At 43.6% G+C, this 15043-nt stretch overlaps 1 protein-coding gene across 20 annotated transcripts in view; it reads left to right on the forward strand.

Annotated features, from left to right (window-relative positions):
- The window catches only part of PAM (peptidylglycine alpha-amidating monooxygenase), a 140901-nt gene extending 131760 nt beyond the window's left edge, over positions 1-9141 (forward strand). For 3 of the 20 annotated variants that reach the window (XM_040986094.1, XM_040986097.1, XM_040986105.1), the window contains 3 exons: positions 4699-4902; positions 7750-7803; positions 8459-9141. In XM_040986094.1, the coding sequence (XP_040842028.1) occupies positions 4699-4902; positions 7750-7803; positions 8459-8637 (437 nt within the window). In that variant the 3' untranslated portion in view covers positions 8638-9141. Of the gene's footprint in view, positions 1-2934; positions 2938-4698; positions 4903-7746; positions 7804-8458 lie in introns of all 20 variants that reach the window. The other 17 variants (XM_040986098.1, XM_040986096.1, XM_040986106.1 and 14 more) reach the window with 7 other exon arrangements.
- Positions 9142-15043: the final 5902 nt, after the last annotated feature.

Below are 15043 nucleotides of genomic sequence, written 5' to 3' on the forward strand. Positions count from 1 at the left end.
ATTCAAAAAGTTTATGGAAAATTGAATTAAGTAATAAGTTTATGTTGCTGTAATTTTTTAAAAATCGCACACACAGGACTTTATCAGTAGATTTTAAAAATTGGGGGCACCCCAAAAAAGTCTTTTGATTCCGTTTTCCGTGCACATCTGGAAGGTGTGTGTCGTAAACCACCCTGGGTTTCTGGTGAGGTACACCTAATGTTCCAGTCACAAAGCACTTTTGCCATTATTTGCTCTGCAACTAGCTCACCCAGATATCCAGACAGGACCCTAGGCTTACTTCTTTTCCTTTCGTATGAAAACAAATTTTAAAAAAGAAGATGAAAAGAACCAAGAGGGATAGAGTTTAAGAATCATCTCTAGGCAGGTAAGAAAATATAGCCAGCTCCAGTTGAATGGGGTAAGATAAAATATTATAAAATAAGCAAATAACAATTGTTTGGCAATTGTGCATATTTCACACAGGTGACACTAATGGCTAGCATTCACATCTGCTCCTATACCGATTCCCTAGGTCTCCAGGATTGCTAATGTAAGGCTGTTGATAAGTCCTGTTTGTATATCAGTAAAGATATCGTTAGTAATAGCTGGCGTTCAATAGCCATATAATTGTTGCTACTGTCCCCATTTTACATAGTAGGAAATTGGCCACAGAATTGCTCCCAAGATCATAATAAGTATTAGTGCCAGTGCTGTGTGGCACAGTGGATTATGCTGCCACCAAGTACTGGTTCAAGTGCTGGCTACTCCACTTCTGATCCAGCTTCCTGCGAATGTGCCTGGAACAGCCTTGGAAGTTGTGCTTGCCACCCATGTCAGCAGCCTGAGTGGAGCTGCAGTCCTGGCTGGAGCCTGACCCAGCCCTTGCCACTGAGGGCCTTTTGAAGAGTGAGCCAGTGGATGGACGATCTTCTTTCTCTTTTCTCTGTCTCTTTCCAATTCTGCATTTCAAATCAATAAATCTCTTTCATTATAAATAAAAATAAACCCAAGGTCTTTGGGATGCCAGGGCCTCAATTCTCAACCACTATTTGTGTTCCAAAAAGGAGAGGGTGGTGCCCCAGTCACTCACTGTAAATGCTTCCAAACTTTGGAAAACTCTCACATTTCTAAGTGATATCAAACAATTTCTGGATCCGTTTTTGAGTATTTAAAAATATCCCTCTTGCGTTGGTTGATTTGTTGAGAACCACCCAGCTATCCTGCCGTGCTCTTGGCTGGTCAGTGCAGGAATAATAATGCCCTCTTGTAGGTCATTTCTCTCTCCTTAGTGACCGCTGCGGAACCCGTTAGGTTGGAAAACTTCTTGGTTTTGTGGCACAGCCCGGCAGTTTAAGCAGTGAATGTTATTGACATATCTCACCATCGCAGGCCAGGCTTAGTTATCACAAAGAACTGAAGTCATAGGAAGGTGTTCTACTCCTAGCACTCACAGAACTTTCACTTGTTTTGTTTTAATGTTTATTTTTATTGGTCAGGCAGTTACAGAGAGAGAGTGAGAGACTGCCAGATCTTACATCCTCTGGCTCACTCACCAAATGGCTGCAATGACCAGAACTGGGCCTGCCTCCTATTCTTTTCTTTTTCTTTTTTTTTTAATTGCTTGTACAAATAACAGAGCAAGTACATCCATCTGTGTTCACTTCACAGATGCTTGCACGGCTGCCACGGGATCAGGCAGAAGCTAGAAGACTGGAAATCCACCAAGATCTCCCGTGTACCTAAGCCATTATCTGCTGTCTCCGTAGCACATTCACAGGAAGCTAGCGGGGTAGAAAGCTGGAGCAGGGATTTGAGTGTGGAGGGGCTGCTGTACCACAATGCCCAACCATAGCATCCTTTCTTAATAAACTGTTTTAATAAGAGAAAAAAAATGCTTCTTTTATATAACTTGTTCAAAATCATGCTTTTTTGAAAATTCCTATATAAATGTTGCAAGAGTCTTTGCTCTTTTCAGGCATGTGGCCATGTTTTATTCTAGTTAGATAGCTCAAGCATTGTATATGATATTGGACAGTGGCATGCTTCCGATCCTCCTGCCTTCCACCGTGCAGCCCCACAGCACAGCAGCTTCACTCCTCAGCCAGCAGGGATGCTTCAAGTTACTGGTATTCAATAATAAAAGAATTTAGGATGAAGAGTGAAAATGTCACCATTTAAATTATTTGTGCTCTGAGGTTCATTTTCAGACTCTTACTGATGCATCTTGTCCTAGGTTTCTTACTCCTGAGAAGAGCCACAGGATTGCTTTTTATAATGTATTGGGAGATTTTAAATGCTTAATCTCCTTTCTTAGATTATACAGCAACTTTTATACCTTAAATATCTTACCAAAGTTGGAATGTTCAGATATTTTTAGGCAATTCCGCTTTAAGAAGTGGTATACAAAGCAAGTTCCTTTTCTTCATTTTTTATGATACAGTTCCATAGGTTCCCCTGATGGAGTTATAACTGTTTTTGAAGGACTATGGGATTGTTCTCATATAGGGGAAATCAGTAGGGAAGAGGAATTGGGTCGGGGGGTGAAGGGGTAATCCCTGAACCTATGGAACAGAATCATAAAATAAATAAATTAAAACAACAGCAAAAAGTCCACCATTTTTCCATTTAAGCATATCCTGACATTGTAGGTATAGACAATGGCAGAAAGTCCAGCGTCCTAGTGTCAAGATAGATTTAACAGTTTTATTGGGGGTCCATCTTTGATATACTGGAGTAAAGATGTATAGTGCGATATATCTTCACTTCTCAATATGATAAAAATCAAGAACTTTTAAAGTGCCATGTTGTGCCTTAGAAAAACCTCATTGTCATCATGCTGAGAATACCAAACTGATTCTTTTGATCAAGCTATCCACACCATCCATTCTTCTTTCCAACATGGAGCCCAATCCTGAATCTGCATGGTCAAAGAAAGAAGGCTTTAGAAAGGAGCTGGTACAGCAATTACATTAGGTGCACATAAGACCATAAATAACAAATAGGGAATGCAGGGGATTGCTCTTGATGTACCCACACTTCAAACAAATCGACCTATCTTCCAAAGAGAACAATCTCTTGAATACCATGCTACATCCTTGACCTCTGTTTCCTGATGTGATCACCTATATTGTTACATTCCTTCTTAAAGATCAAGCAGTGCTCTGGAAAAGTAGAAGTCACACTGGTAACTCCCATTGGTGCCTGACACTTGCAAAGGCTGAATTCAAGACATTTACTCTAGGGACCAGTTCCTTTCCTTCCCTGCCATTCAGGTTTCAAGAGCCACTTGAGCAGAACCCAGGAGAAGAAAGTATGAGACCCCCTTAGCCATAGCTGAAGGAAAGAAGTGAAGTCATCTGCTCACCAGTACTCCTAAGAGTGGCAATCACGGCCACTCGTTGGCCTGATGGGCACAACATGGGCTTAACGCACAACAGTGCCTGGTGCCCGGCAAGGGCTTCACATACTAATCACAACTACAGGGGAATCTTGAAGCAGAAAGCCTGAGTCTGCCTCTTGTTCATGCCTTCAGTTGTATTTACAGAGTCTAAATTTAGGAGACATGTCCTTGGAGGAGTATCTGGCAAGCTGTTACACTGAATCTGTACATAGGAGAGATCAGGAGACTCCAATGACCATGCCAAGGCCCTGGTGCTGCCATTTTGTCAAAAGCTCCATCAAGACATATATGTAGCCCGTCGTGTAAGACAGAAGGGCTCATCAAAACTTACACTTTGGAAAACCTTGGGAATGCTTTGGCGAACGTGGCTGTGTCCTCCAGCTGGGCAAACTCTCTGTTGGCCTTCATATCCCGTGGCTGTGCAGATCTGCATCTGTGCTTCCCAGAGGCAAGAATGCCATGCATTTTTTGATCAGGAGTCCGTGAAACCCCTGCCCCAACCTATCTGGTTCGGTTGCATGAATTTCCTGAGCAGTACTGTAGGCCTGACGCCCATCCAGGCTCAGCCCTGTCACAGAATATTTGTACAAGTTTTCTTCACCAGCCACAAGAATCTCTACACTGAATCGGTGTGCACATAGGCTTTGCTCAGAATTATATTTCAAAGAAAATCTTTAAAGGACATAATTTCCTTTTTTGACCTTATGACTTGTAACCCTAAAATGGCTGTGGGCAGCTCTACATGCAAATGACCAAAAATCCAGTCAACAGGAAAGAGATGTATTACCCAGCAGTACACGGAAGCAAATATTGACAAAGCGTTCTCGGACATTTGCGCCCAGCAGTTGTGGGAAGGAAGTGTTCCCAGCACAGTTTTACAGATGCAGTTACTAAGGTCCAGCTCCTTTAAGTAACTTGCCCAAAGTTATTCAGCTGCCCTAGAGGAGAAGTGGGGCTTGGCTCCAGCCTTGCTAACTTCAGTGTGTACACCAGTTCTTTTCCTACACAACGCTACTGTGATTTTAGATCTGGAATGATCTAAAGGAAGGATGCATCTGTGTGGACCTCTAACTAAAGAGAAAAGTGAAACAAAAACAGATTTGAAAATAAAACCCATTCAGCGGAACTGGCTGATCACCCTCCCTGCCACCAGCTTGGCAGAGGTGGAGTCAGATAGGGAAGCCTGAACACCATGTGCATGGGACTCAATGAGTTCTTCCTGTGACCAGTTGATGGTGGGTCCGGGAAGGGGTGGGTGCGAGGGAGTGGGAATCTCTGAGTGGGCTGAATATTGTGACCTCTTCTCTCCCCCGAAGAAGCTGAGGCAGTTGTTGAAAGCAAAATGGAGGACAAAGCCAGTGCCTCGGAGTTGCAGAAGATGCAAGAGAAGCAGAAACTGCTCCAGGAGCCGGGCTCCGGAGTGCCCGTTGTCCTCCTGACCACCCTCCTGGTTATCCCGGTGCTTGTCCTGCTGGCCATTGCCATGTTTATTCGATGGAAAAAAACAAGGGTGTTTGGAGGCAAGTAAAATGAGCCCCTGAATTCAGAACCCGCCGTTGAGAACGTGCTTGGCTTAATTACCCTCCAGATTTGGGCTGTGATGTTTTCTTCAATGTCTTTTTGTTTTTGTGTCTGTGGCTTTTTTTTTTTAATGCATTTTACTCCTTTTGATGTTAGTGTCTGTGTTCCAAACATTGTAATTAGTACCATAGTTGAAAGTATATATCTGGAGCCTCTGAGACGTAAACAGCTGAATGAAAATCGAAGCCTTTTAGCCATGGGCTTCAGCCAAGTCCGAGTCTCCATCTGACACTGTGGAGACGGATGGGCTGAAGGCTACGTCAGGAGAGGCTTCCTGCTGTTAGGAGCAGGCCCATTCCACAAAGCACCTGGCTGGCTCACTTCATTTTCCCCATCACACTGACGCTTTAGCTCCTAGCTGCATGACCTCGGGCAAGTTACTTAATCTCTAAACCACAGTGTCGTCATCACTAACGTGGGAATAACCTACAGTGTTGGGCAAAGGTTAAGTGGCACCTTATGCAGCAGGCATCTATCTTGGTACCTGGCACCCATTGAACACTAAACATCACCCGGGACTGGGATGTGTAATCACTGGTAATGAGGAAATAAAAGGCACAAGAAGTCATAAAAGATGCTGGTTGTAAGCATCAACTTTCCAAGGAAATCAACTCATTCTATAAGATAAAACCATTTAGCAGTTTTGAGTAGTCACAAGGTAGGCTGGCAGCCTTCGCTGACTGAACTAGGCCAAAGGACAATACAAACTTTCTTCCAAAACATCCTAAAGAATAAACAACTAACCCGGCCCCTGAGCTCCCCCTCTCAGCATCAGTTAGGGCCTTGGCCAGTCCCCAGAGCCTAAGGCAGGAACCTGCAGCCACGTCTGGAAATGAGCCTCCCAACCTGGGTGGCAGGCGGCGTTTGGTTCTACTGCCAGTAAAGGAGACCAAGTCAGGGATTCAGCGACTTTGGCAAAGCCCTGCGAGGGAAAAACAATTGGGGAAGAGAAAACAGAATCCACTTAATAAACATAAGAGGGTCTTGAGTTGTCTTTTGCATTTCACCTGCAATCAGTTAATCTCTACAAAAATACAGCTGACTCTTCCAAATGAACCACTGCCGAGCCCCTTTGCCGGAGGTTAGGATGCTGGAGGGGACTTGTCATGAAAGCGCGTGGAAAATGCATACTGTGGAAACACTGGGTATTGGGTTCACAACTGTTGGCACCAAAATCAACATTTTTGTTTGTTTGTTTCCTGCAAGCTTTTTTGAAGTATCCTCACGGATGCTTCACAAAAATAAGAATTCTGTGGATTTTGTTCCCTTATATGCCTTCAGGACAAATGACAGTTCCTGGCCAGAGAGGTTCAATAAGCAGCTGTTGAAAGAATAAGTAAATGATGCTTACATAACAGCTGGCACAAAGAGAAGGTGCCTAAGCGTTGACACAGGGAGAATCAGGGTGTGAGGGCAGGAGCAGAGCCCACAATAAGCACCTGCTCCAGAAGGGGGGTGCCAGGGAGGGTGCCAGGGTGCTCCCTTTTGTCCACGGTTGAGTGTGTGGGACCTGGCAGCAACATCTAACTGTAGAAAGGAATGTGTTATGAAGGACGAGACCTAGGAAAGCACCGTGGGTTGACCATGTCTGATTTTTTTAATGGCTTTTTTTTTTCTTCATCAAATGCATTCAATTCTAAAAGCAGATCAACCTGTCATCTTTTTCAACATTTGTTCTTGATAGAGCTTATCCAATCTATTCTAACATTTAAGAAACTCTCTAAAACAAAACGAAGAAGCCCTATTTTAGGCATCCGTTTATGTGTCGGTTCTACGGGAGACGCCAGGCCGAGCTCAGGGGATTCCAAACCGAGCAAGGGCTGTCCCACGCCCATGGAGTTGACCTTCTCACAGTCCTGCCATTCCTCTTCCCTTGCCTGTTTCTGTGTCTGTCCTTCACTACTCCCTTCCCTGTTACCTGCCTGTCAGCCCTCTGGATGACACTGCCCTTGTTCCTGTTTCAAAGGCTGCATTAATAGCAGACTCCTGAGCTTTGCTTTCCTTAAGTCTGGTCATTTGGAGAGTGGTGGAAGCAAGGTGGGAAAGTGCAGGGAGATCAGCTCATTGGGGAATTTACTTCCCCAAAATATATACATATATATATTATATACATATAATATATATTATACTTCCCCATAATATATATATGTATATATATATATACTTCGTGGAGATGCCAGCCGTTGCCTTCCAGACCCCTCGCCGTTAGCACTTGTGTCCCGTTACATTCTTAGCATGCCTTTGGGAGAGTCTTCCACAAAGAGGAAGCGAGATGCACGGATCCAGGGTTCCATGGCAGGGCATGCATCATTCCTAACAAGTGATGTCCACAGCAGATACTCATGAACTATACTAACCAGTGCTTCCAGTATTTTACAAGTCATCAGTCACCTAATTCTGCCCTAATACCAACAACTAATGCCTTTGGAGCTTCTCCCTGCTGTGTTTAAGCACATCACATGCCAACAGCCACCTAAGCCGTGCACTTTGGACGAGATTATTGTCGGTGCATCCCAATCTGAGGCTCACGGCAGTGATTCATCAAGGTTGCACGGCCTGCAAAGGATACAGGCAGGAATCGAATCCACACATAAAGCTTGATGGGCCCATATACATCCCAGGGCACTGACACACATGCCTCAATAATATACTGCTTTTTTTTCCCCTTAGAATTGCATACAGACAAGAGCCAGGTCTTGTTCATCGTTAATAACCTCCTGGCTTTGCATTAACATTGGTGGGAATTTTTTAAATATGCCCTCTTTATGTTTTTTTTTTTTTTTCAGATTCTGAGCACAAACTCGAGACAAGTTCCGGCAGAGTACCGGGAAGACTTCGAGGTAAGCCTGTGGCCTTTCAAAGCCTCGCCTTCAGTTCAAGGTCAGCAGGCTCCTGCCTTTCAAAGAGCAAGGAGGGTATTTCATATTTGATGCCAGAAAATTGAACACCTGGAGTGCGGCATGGCACTCCGCAGCATATATGCAGTATGCAAACCATAAACCAAACCCAAGTGTGCGGCACTGGCAGCAGCCTTCCCACTTGTCTGTTTTTCCACCTTGTCATTCTGTGTAACGCAATTCACTTCCCCTGGCCTTTTATGTGGCTTCATTTGTCTTCCGTATATTTTCTGTCACTCCTGTTGGCATGTCAGTGCTTGTCACGGGGCGACCTTTTCAGATGTCATTGAGACGAACAGCTGCGCTGGAATTGGGTGCCATTCCCTGTGGGGGGAGGCATGCAGGAGGTGAAGGTGGACATGCTGGCTTTGGGGACACATGTTCACCCTGGGGAGCTCCAGTTTTGCTGCTCTCATCCACAAGTCTGGGGTATGGCAGCTGTCTGGCCCCACAAGGAAAAATCTGTGTTCCATTTTCAATATCGACCCTTTTCCAACCCTAGCCCCCGACATTGTTTTTTATTTGAGAACTGACAATGAAATGGTGTCGTTTGTGTCATTTCTGCCTCAATTGTGTGTAACCCTTTGCTCTCTCCCAGGCAAGGGAACTGGAGGCTTAAACCTCGGAAATTTCTTTGCCAGTCGCAAGGGCTACAGTCGAAAAGGGTTTGACCGCCTCAGCACCGAGGGGAGTGACCAAGAGAAAGACGAGGATGACGGGAGCGAATCAGAAGAGGAGTACTCAGCACCAGTACCCGCCGCAGCCTCTTCCTCCTGAAAAGCAGGCAGCCAGAGGGGGGCCTGAGAACTACCGCCAATCCCTCATCGATGCCTGTCCCTTTTAGCACGTGGAAAGCTTTGTGGATTTAATCGTAAGCCGTGCTCGTCCACGTGGGCCCATACACATATTCTTTCCTGCATTTCAGTTAAGTTGGCTTCTGTTTCTAATGGAGGAGTCTGCTGACGGCTCATCACAGTGCCAATGTCTTGGTATGAATGTAGACTAGAGAAGCGGCCGGGCCGCTCCCGGGCTGCCCACCGCCTCTGCTCCTTTCCATCTGGGAGCCCTGTGTGTTTGCGTGCGTGTGGATGTAAATAGCCCCACTCTGCTTGAGCGCAGTCTGTTCCCTGTCCCCCCATCGCCAGTGTCTTCCTTGGTGCCTTTCCCCTTCGGCATCCTCAGCCCGTGGCAGTAAAGAGAAACTTTGTGCTACACGACGACAAAGCTGCTAAATCTCCTTCTATTTTTTTAAAATCACTAACATATATTGCAATGAGAGAAAGAAAAAAAAAGTCTCTATTTAAATCCTTTTTTTTTTTTAATTTCTTCTTCAATTGGTGTGTTTGGGGACGTCTTATTTTTAGATGGTTACACTTGTTAGAACACTATTTTCAGAATCTGAATGTAATTTGTGTAATAAAGTGTTTTCAGAGCATTAACTGTCAGAGTGTATTCTGTAGTTTGTGCGTATCAGCAGGGTGTTGTAAAATAATAATAATACACAAGTCACAGCTATAGTGAAACTGCTCAGTGTCTTTGACTAGAAGATATTTTATTACATAGCCAACATGAATTAAAGTAATCAACTGGAAAATATATGTGCAGTAGAAAATTCAGAGGGGTTTTGCCTGCAGGGTGTCCGTCAGAGGGTGCCAGACTAGCATCAAAGATGCTCAGCGTTCATAGCGAAGAGGAAGCCTCCTTGTCAGATCTCCTATGCAAATGAGTCCATTTGCAGAGCCGACTACCAGTGGTTCTCCTTTTGAAGCGTGACTTCCGAATTCCCAAGTGTCCATAGGCTGTTCTTCTCTTCCAGTAACTGCACATTGCCTTTAAAACCTTTTATAGTTCATCAGTGCAGCTTAGTAAGAACTTGATTCATTTTAAAATTTCAAATCAGGCATTTGAGAATGACTAGCCTAGCTTGCCAGTTTTTTTACACCTAAATAGCTCTCCTCCTGGAGATGGAAGACAAGATCTGACATGCTCTGCTGTGATTGCAAAGACCAAGATCCTTTTGCTTGAATTGTTTAATGTGTTCTTTGGATCATTCAGGAGTGAGCACAGGTGGCTGATTTAAAAAGTGAAAAGCAGCTTTCTTTTTTGGTTGTTGCTATTTTAAATTGTCCAGAGAATATCATTTGAGGTAGTAATGGCGTCCAGTTGGCCCCAAATTATCATACGCATCAAATATTTTATTCTAAGCTTTCTTTCTTATTAAATTGGCAGTCTTCATTTTCAAAATCCTCATATCTTTAAGCTTTTTATACAGATGTTCTATAAACCAGATATCTAAGAAAATGGCAATAGAAACCATAGACTGTGTCAGGGCTTCATTCGCCAGACTCACCTGCAAGTAGCTCACATGACATAAAGATCCAAGTTGATAAAGCTCACACAGTACTTCTCCAGCTCCAGAGTCAATAGCGGTCAATTGGGAGTACTTCTTCTAAGAGGACCAAGTTGGTCTCATTGGCAGGGTTTCCCATCCACTGCCTGGGGCAGGGCCCAGAGATCCGCATATTTAAGAAGTAGCCCCACAGAGAGTGGCTGAGCCTTCAGGACAAGATGAGGTGAGGTATCTGCAGCTTCTCATTTCAGTCCCTCATTCCATCAGGGAAAAGAACTTAGATGCGTGGAAATCCACATGAGGCCTCCCCCCAAACTGCCTCTAAGCAAATATCAAGGTCAAGTGATGTCTCCAGAAGGGCTCCATGCTAACGAGACTTTTAATCTCATTTTCCAATCATGTCAAAAGGCAAGAATATGCAAGCCATTTAGGTGTGTTTTCCTAGGGTCATGATTTAATGAATTAAAATTCACTCCAGAGACTATAATAACGATGGTCAGTGACTACACTGATGATGGTCAATGTGACAACTCCCTCTTACAGAAAGAAAATTAAAACACCAAAGCACACAAATGCAAATCACACAGCTGGTATTGTGGCACAAGTGGTTTAAGCCACTTTCTATGACACCAGAATCTGGAATCTTAATGCCAGTTCAAGTCATGGCTGCTCCATTTCTAGTCCAGTGCCCGGGAAAATAACTGAAGATGGCCCATGTGCTTGGATCATGGGAAGAGGCCTGGCTGGAGTACCTGGCTCCTGGTTTTGACCTGGCCAAGCCATATCATTACAGCCATTTGGCAAGTGAACTGAGAGTTGGAAATTCTGTTTTTGTCTCTCCCTCTCTGTCATTCAACCTTTCAAATAAAATATATCTTAATACACATCATAAAACTGCAGATCCAAAACAAGAATATGTATTGGGGCTAGCTTAAAAGGTTAAGGCTCCACCTGCAAAGCCGGCATCTCATACGGGTATGGGTTCCATTCCCAGCTGCTTTACTTTCAATTCAGCTCCCTGCCCATGTGCTTGGGAAAGCAGCTGAGGATGGCCCAAGGCCTTGAGTGCCTGTACCCGTATGGAAGGCCTGGAGGATGCTCCAGGCCTCAGACCAGCCCATCTGATTGTTGCAGGCATTTGGGGAATAACCAGCAAATGAAAGCTCTCTTCCCCCTGTCCCAACTCTACCTTTCAAATAAATAAATAAATCATTTTTTAAAAGAATATGTATTTTATCTGTCCCCAAACTGAACATGTCCTGTGCACCATCAGAGGAAGAGATTGCCAGTAAAAAAACTTATAACAACATGTCCATGTGCAAATACACATTCATGTGAGGGAGACAGACATGGAAACAAGTATAACATAACCCTTTCATTTCTAGACAAAGATGCATTTTCTCATACAAACTCCCTTTTATAAGAAACCAGTCACTCCAGATAAGTATTTCTTTTCTCTGCTCCATACCTTAAAAAAATGCTGCCTTGAGACACAGAAGGGTACGTTGGAGGTCCAGCCTCCTACTTCTTTGCCTAGAACTTTTACCTTCACAGCAGGAGAGCTCATAAGAAAAACATGCGTTTGTGATTCTTTGCTATGTTTATTTGGTGAGTTGTTCTCTGTAATTGGAAGAGATAATTAAGAATGCATGTAGATGGAACCACAACACTACATCCTCTAGAAAAGGAGATGTGGTTACTCATTATTATGGCCCAGCCTTCAGTAATATCAAGTTCAACAAAAAACATCCATATATGTGTATGATGTATGTATATATGAAGAACCCACATATAATGAAATAGGGTCAAAAGATCTGAAATTCCAAGCCCTATGTAGTTGTGTAGTTTTTGTTTTAAAATTTTTATTTACTTTCAAATGAAGAGGGAGAGACAGGTCTTCCATCTGCTACTTAATGTCCTAGAAGGCCACAGTGGACTCAGGCCAAAGCCAGGAGTGCTAAGCATCTTCCAGGTCTCCTGGGAGAGCCGGACGGGCCTGGGTCTAAGCCGTCCTCTGGTGCTTTCCCATTCGCAGGGAGGTAGCTAGCAAGCGCAGCCATGGGACAGACATGTCATCAGCTTTACTCTTCCCCAAAGCTGCCTCCCCAAGCTCTATGTTTTCACATTCCATTGTTAGGTAGGCCTATTCATATAAATCAATTCAAAAAGATTGAAGAATACACAGTTCCTATTAGTAATAGTTAAATAATGGCAAATATAATCAAAAATTGCAATCGATTCACATAACTGAAAAGCCTGAGTAGGAATCGAGCCAAGATTCGGATGGTACCAAAAGGAGCCTGCCTCCCTGGAGGCATCATTTTGTCTCTGTGTAGGATTTCCTTTCGTGCAGACTCCTTACCTGTGGTAATCAAGAAGGCCAGGAGCAGCGGCAGGTGCAAATGCAGCCAGGATGAACTCCTACGTAGCTTTTCTCTGTAGTGTTCCAACACATTGACAAGCCAATTTAATACGGTTCATGTGTCAACCTCAGAACCAGTATCTGGAGCCCGGGAAAGTACGATGCTGCATTCTCCAAGTTTCCACGGAGCCAGGGCCTAGTCATGTCTCACAATCACCATGCTGATAACTTGGAGTGGTTTCCTCAAAAAGTGATTCTTAAAGTCAGGGGTTGGGAAATTGTAGTTATCCACCACTACTATATTACAGTTTCCACCACATAATCATGCAATTTCTTAGAGAAAAAGGTTTACTGGAAAGGCTAATTATGGGATGCTTAAGGTATGACAGTAAAAAGGAACATTGAGTTACTAACTCAGTATTGACATGGAAATGAAGATAACATCACATAAGACTGAATACAAATAAGATTGAATACAGGAAAGTTTCTTAAACTTTGGTTTGTCAAAATAATGACAACCAAAAATACACAAAGACCAGCAAGAGGAACCTGAGGTGTGCAAGCTTTTATGCTAGGATTTCTATCCAGCCAAGATTGCTGGAGAGAGCTAAGTACCAGGAAAAGCCAACCGAGGTTGACGTTCAGCCTGTGTCTCCTGAAAGAAACGCATAAGCAGATTAGGATGTTCTGCTGTCTCTACGTTTTCCGCTGACATTTTCAAAGCTACACAAGTAATGAAAAGCATTGCAAGACAGTCATCATTCTCCACTTAGTCACTGTTAGTTCACATTTAGCTATTTTTCCATCTCTTTCATAGGCACACGCTTAGGTACGCACACGCACATTTGATTTACCTACTTTTTGCTCAACTTTGTATTGATAAGTTGTGAAGTTGTGTTCTCTGCAACTGCTGTATAACAACTATACCTCAGTAAAGAAAAAAAAAAATACTTTCAAACAAAGACAATAAAAGTAAGTGAAAAATATTGTGGGCATCATATCCTCAAACCCTAACTGTTTCCACGCTCATCACCTAAGACCCAGAGCGTTCTCCCAAAAGAACCTGAAAAATCACCACATCCAAAACACCCAACTCTGATTTCTTATTAACAACTAATATTCCATATTTGAATCCTCTGTGTTCCACAAATGCCCTTTGGAGTTTTCTATTTTTGATTTAACATCTAATCAAGATTCAAAGAATGCATTTGTTTTTCATATTTCCTCTGTCTCCATGGATATAAAGCAGTTATCTTACCCTTGAACTAAAAGCCTCCTCTGTTAATGCTGGCCCTGCTCCTGAGGCCAGTTTCCTGCTAACGTCCACCCCTGCGGGCAGCACGCATGGCTTCCTGCCAGCCACACGAGGGAGCTAGACGGACTTCACGAGTCTTGGGTTGGATACAGCTCTCGGCTCTGGTTGTTCCTGACACGTGGAAAATGAATCAGCAGACGCTGAATAAATGAATCCGTCATTCGTATCTCTGTCTCATTTCCTTTCAAACAAAGACATCAATTTTGATAAAAAGTAGAATATTGCCAAGATTTTGGATTTTCCAGGCCAATCCGGAAAAGAGACAAGCATCAAGATTGCTATCTCCAGTGGCCTGTTTGTTTCTTCAGCCTCATCTTATCCTGGCCACTCACGTCCCCACATCCCAACACTCCCTAAGTAGAACAGAACATGCTCAAATGACCACATCCTTACTTACCCTCCCAGCTGCTGAACTCCTGCCTAGGTAGGCTTCCACTATCAAAATTCTTATCTCACTGGGCTATATCTGTGTTTAAAAAGACAAAGGGAAAAATTTATTGGCTATGTGGTTAAACAAATTTAGGGTAAGAGGATTTAGAAACAAAAGATGACAGCAGGATGGTGTGTATGTGTGTGTATCCCAAAGTTCTGTTTTTCTCCATGTTGGCTTCATTCTCTAGAATACTCTTTCAGTGTGACAAGAATGATGTCCCCGATAAACACCTGAAAATTTGAAGAAAGAGATTCTGCTATTCTCACATCTAGAATCACTTCCCTCTAAAGGATTCAAAAACAAGATGAATGACCATAGATTTACAAAGATTTATCGACCTAGTCTGTGTTTCACAGCTGAAGTAATGAGGGAACTTATTGAGATCTTTAAGAAGATTCTCTGCACACGCACATCACACGGTTATTTTTAAGTTAATCTATAGCCAGGGGCATGGGACTTTTATGACATCAAGGCCATAAAAGAAGCGTGGTTGAAGGACTGGCACCATGGCTCAATGGGTAACTCCTTACCTTGCAGGTGCCAGAATCCCTTATGGGTGTCTATTCATGTCCCAGATGTGCCCTTTCCCACTCAGCTTCCTGCTGATGACCTGGGAAAGCAGTGGAGAATGGGCCAAAGCTTTGGGACCCCGTACCCAAGTGGGAGGCCCTGCAGAAGCTCCAGGCCCCTGGCTTTGGATCAGCTCAGCTCTGGCCGTTGCAG

This window comes from Ochotona curzoniae, unplaced genomic scaffold (assembly GCF_017591425.1).
Source record: "Ochotona curzoniae isolate NIBS_2020 unplaced genomic scaffold, NIBS_Ocur_1.0 contig_4501, whole genome shotgun sequence".
In the NCBI taxonomy this organism is placed as follows: domain Eukaryota; kingdom Metazoa; phylum Chordata; class Mammalia; order Lagomorpha; family Ochotonidae; genus Ochotona; species Ochotona curzoniae.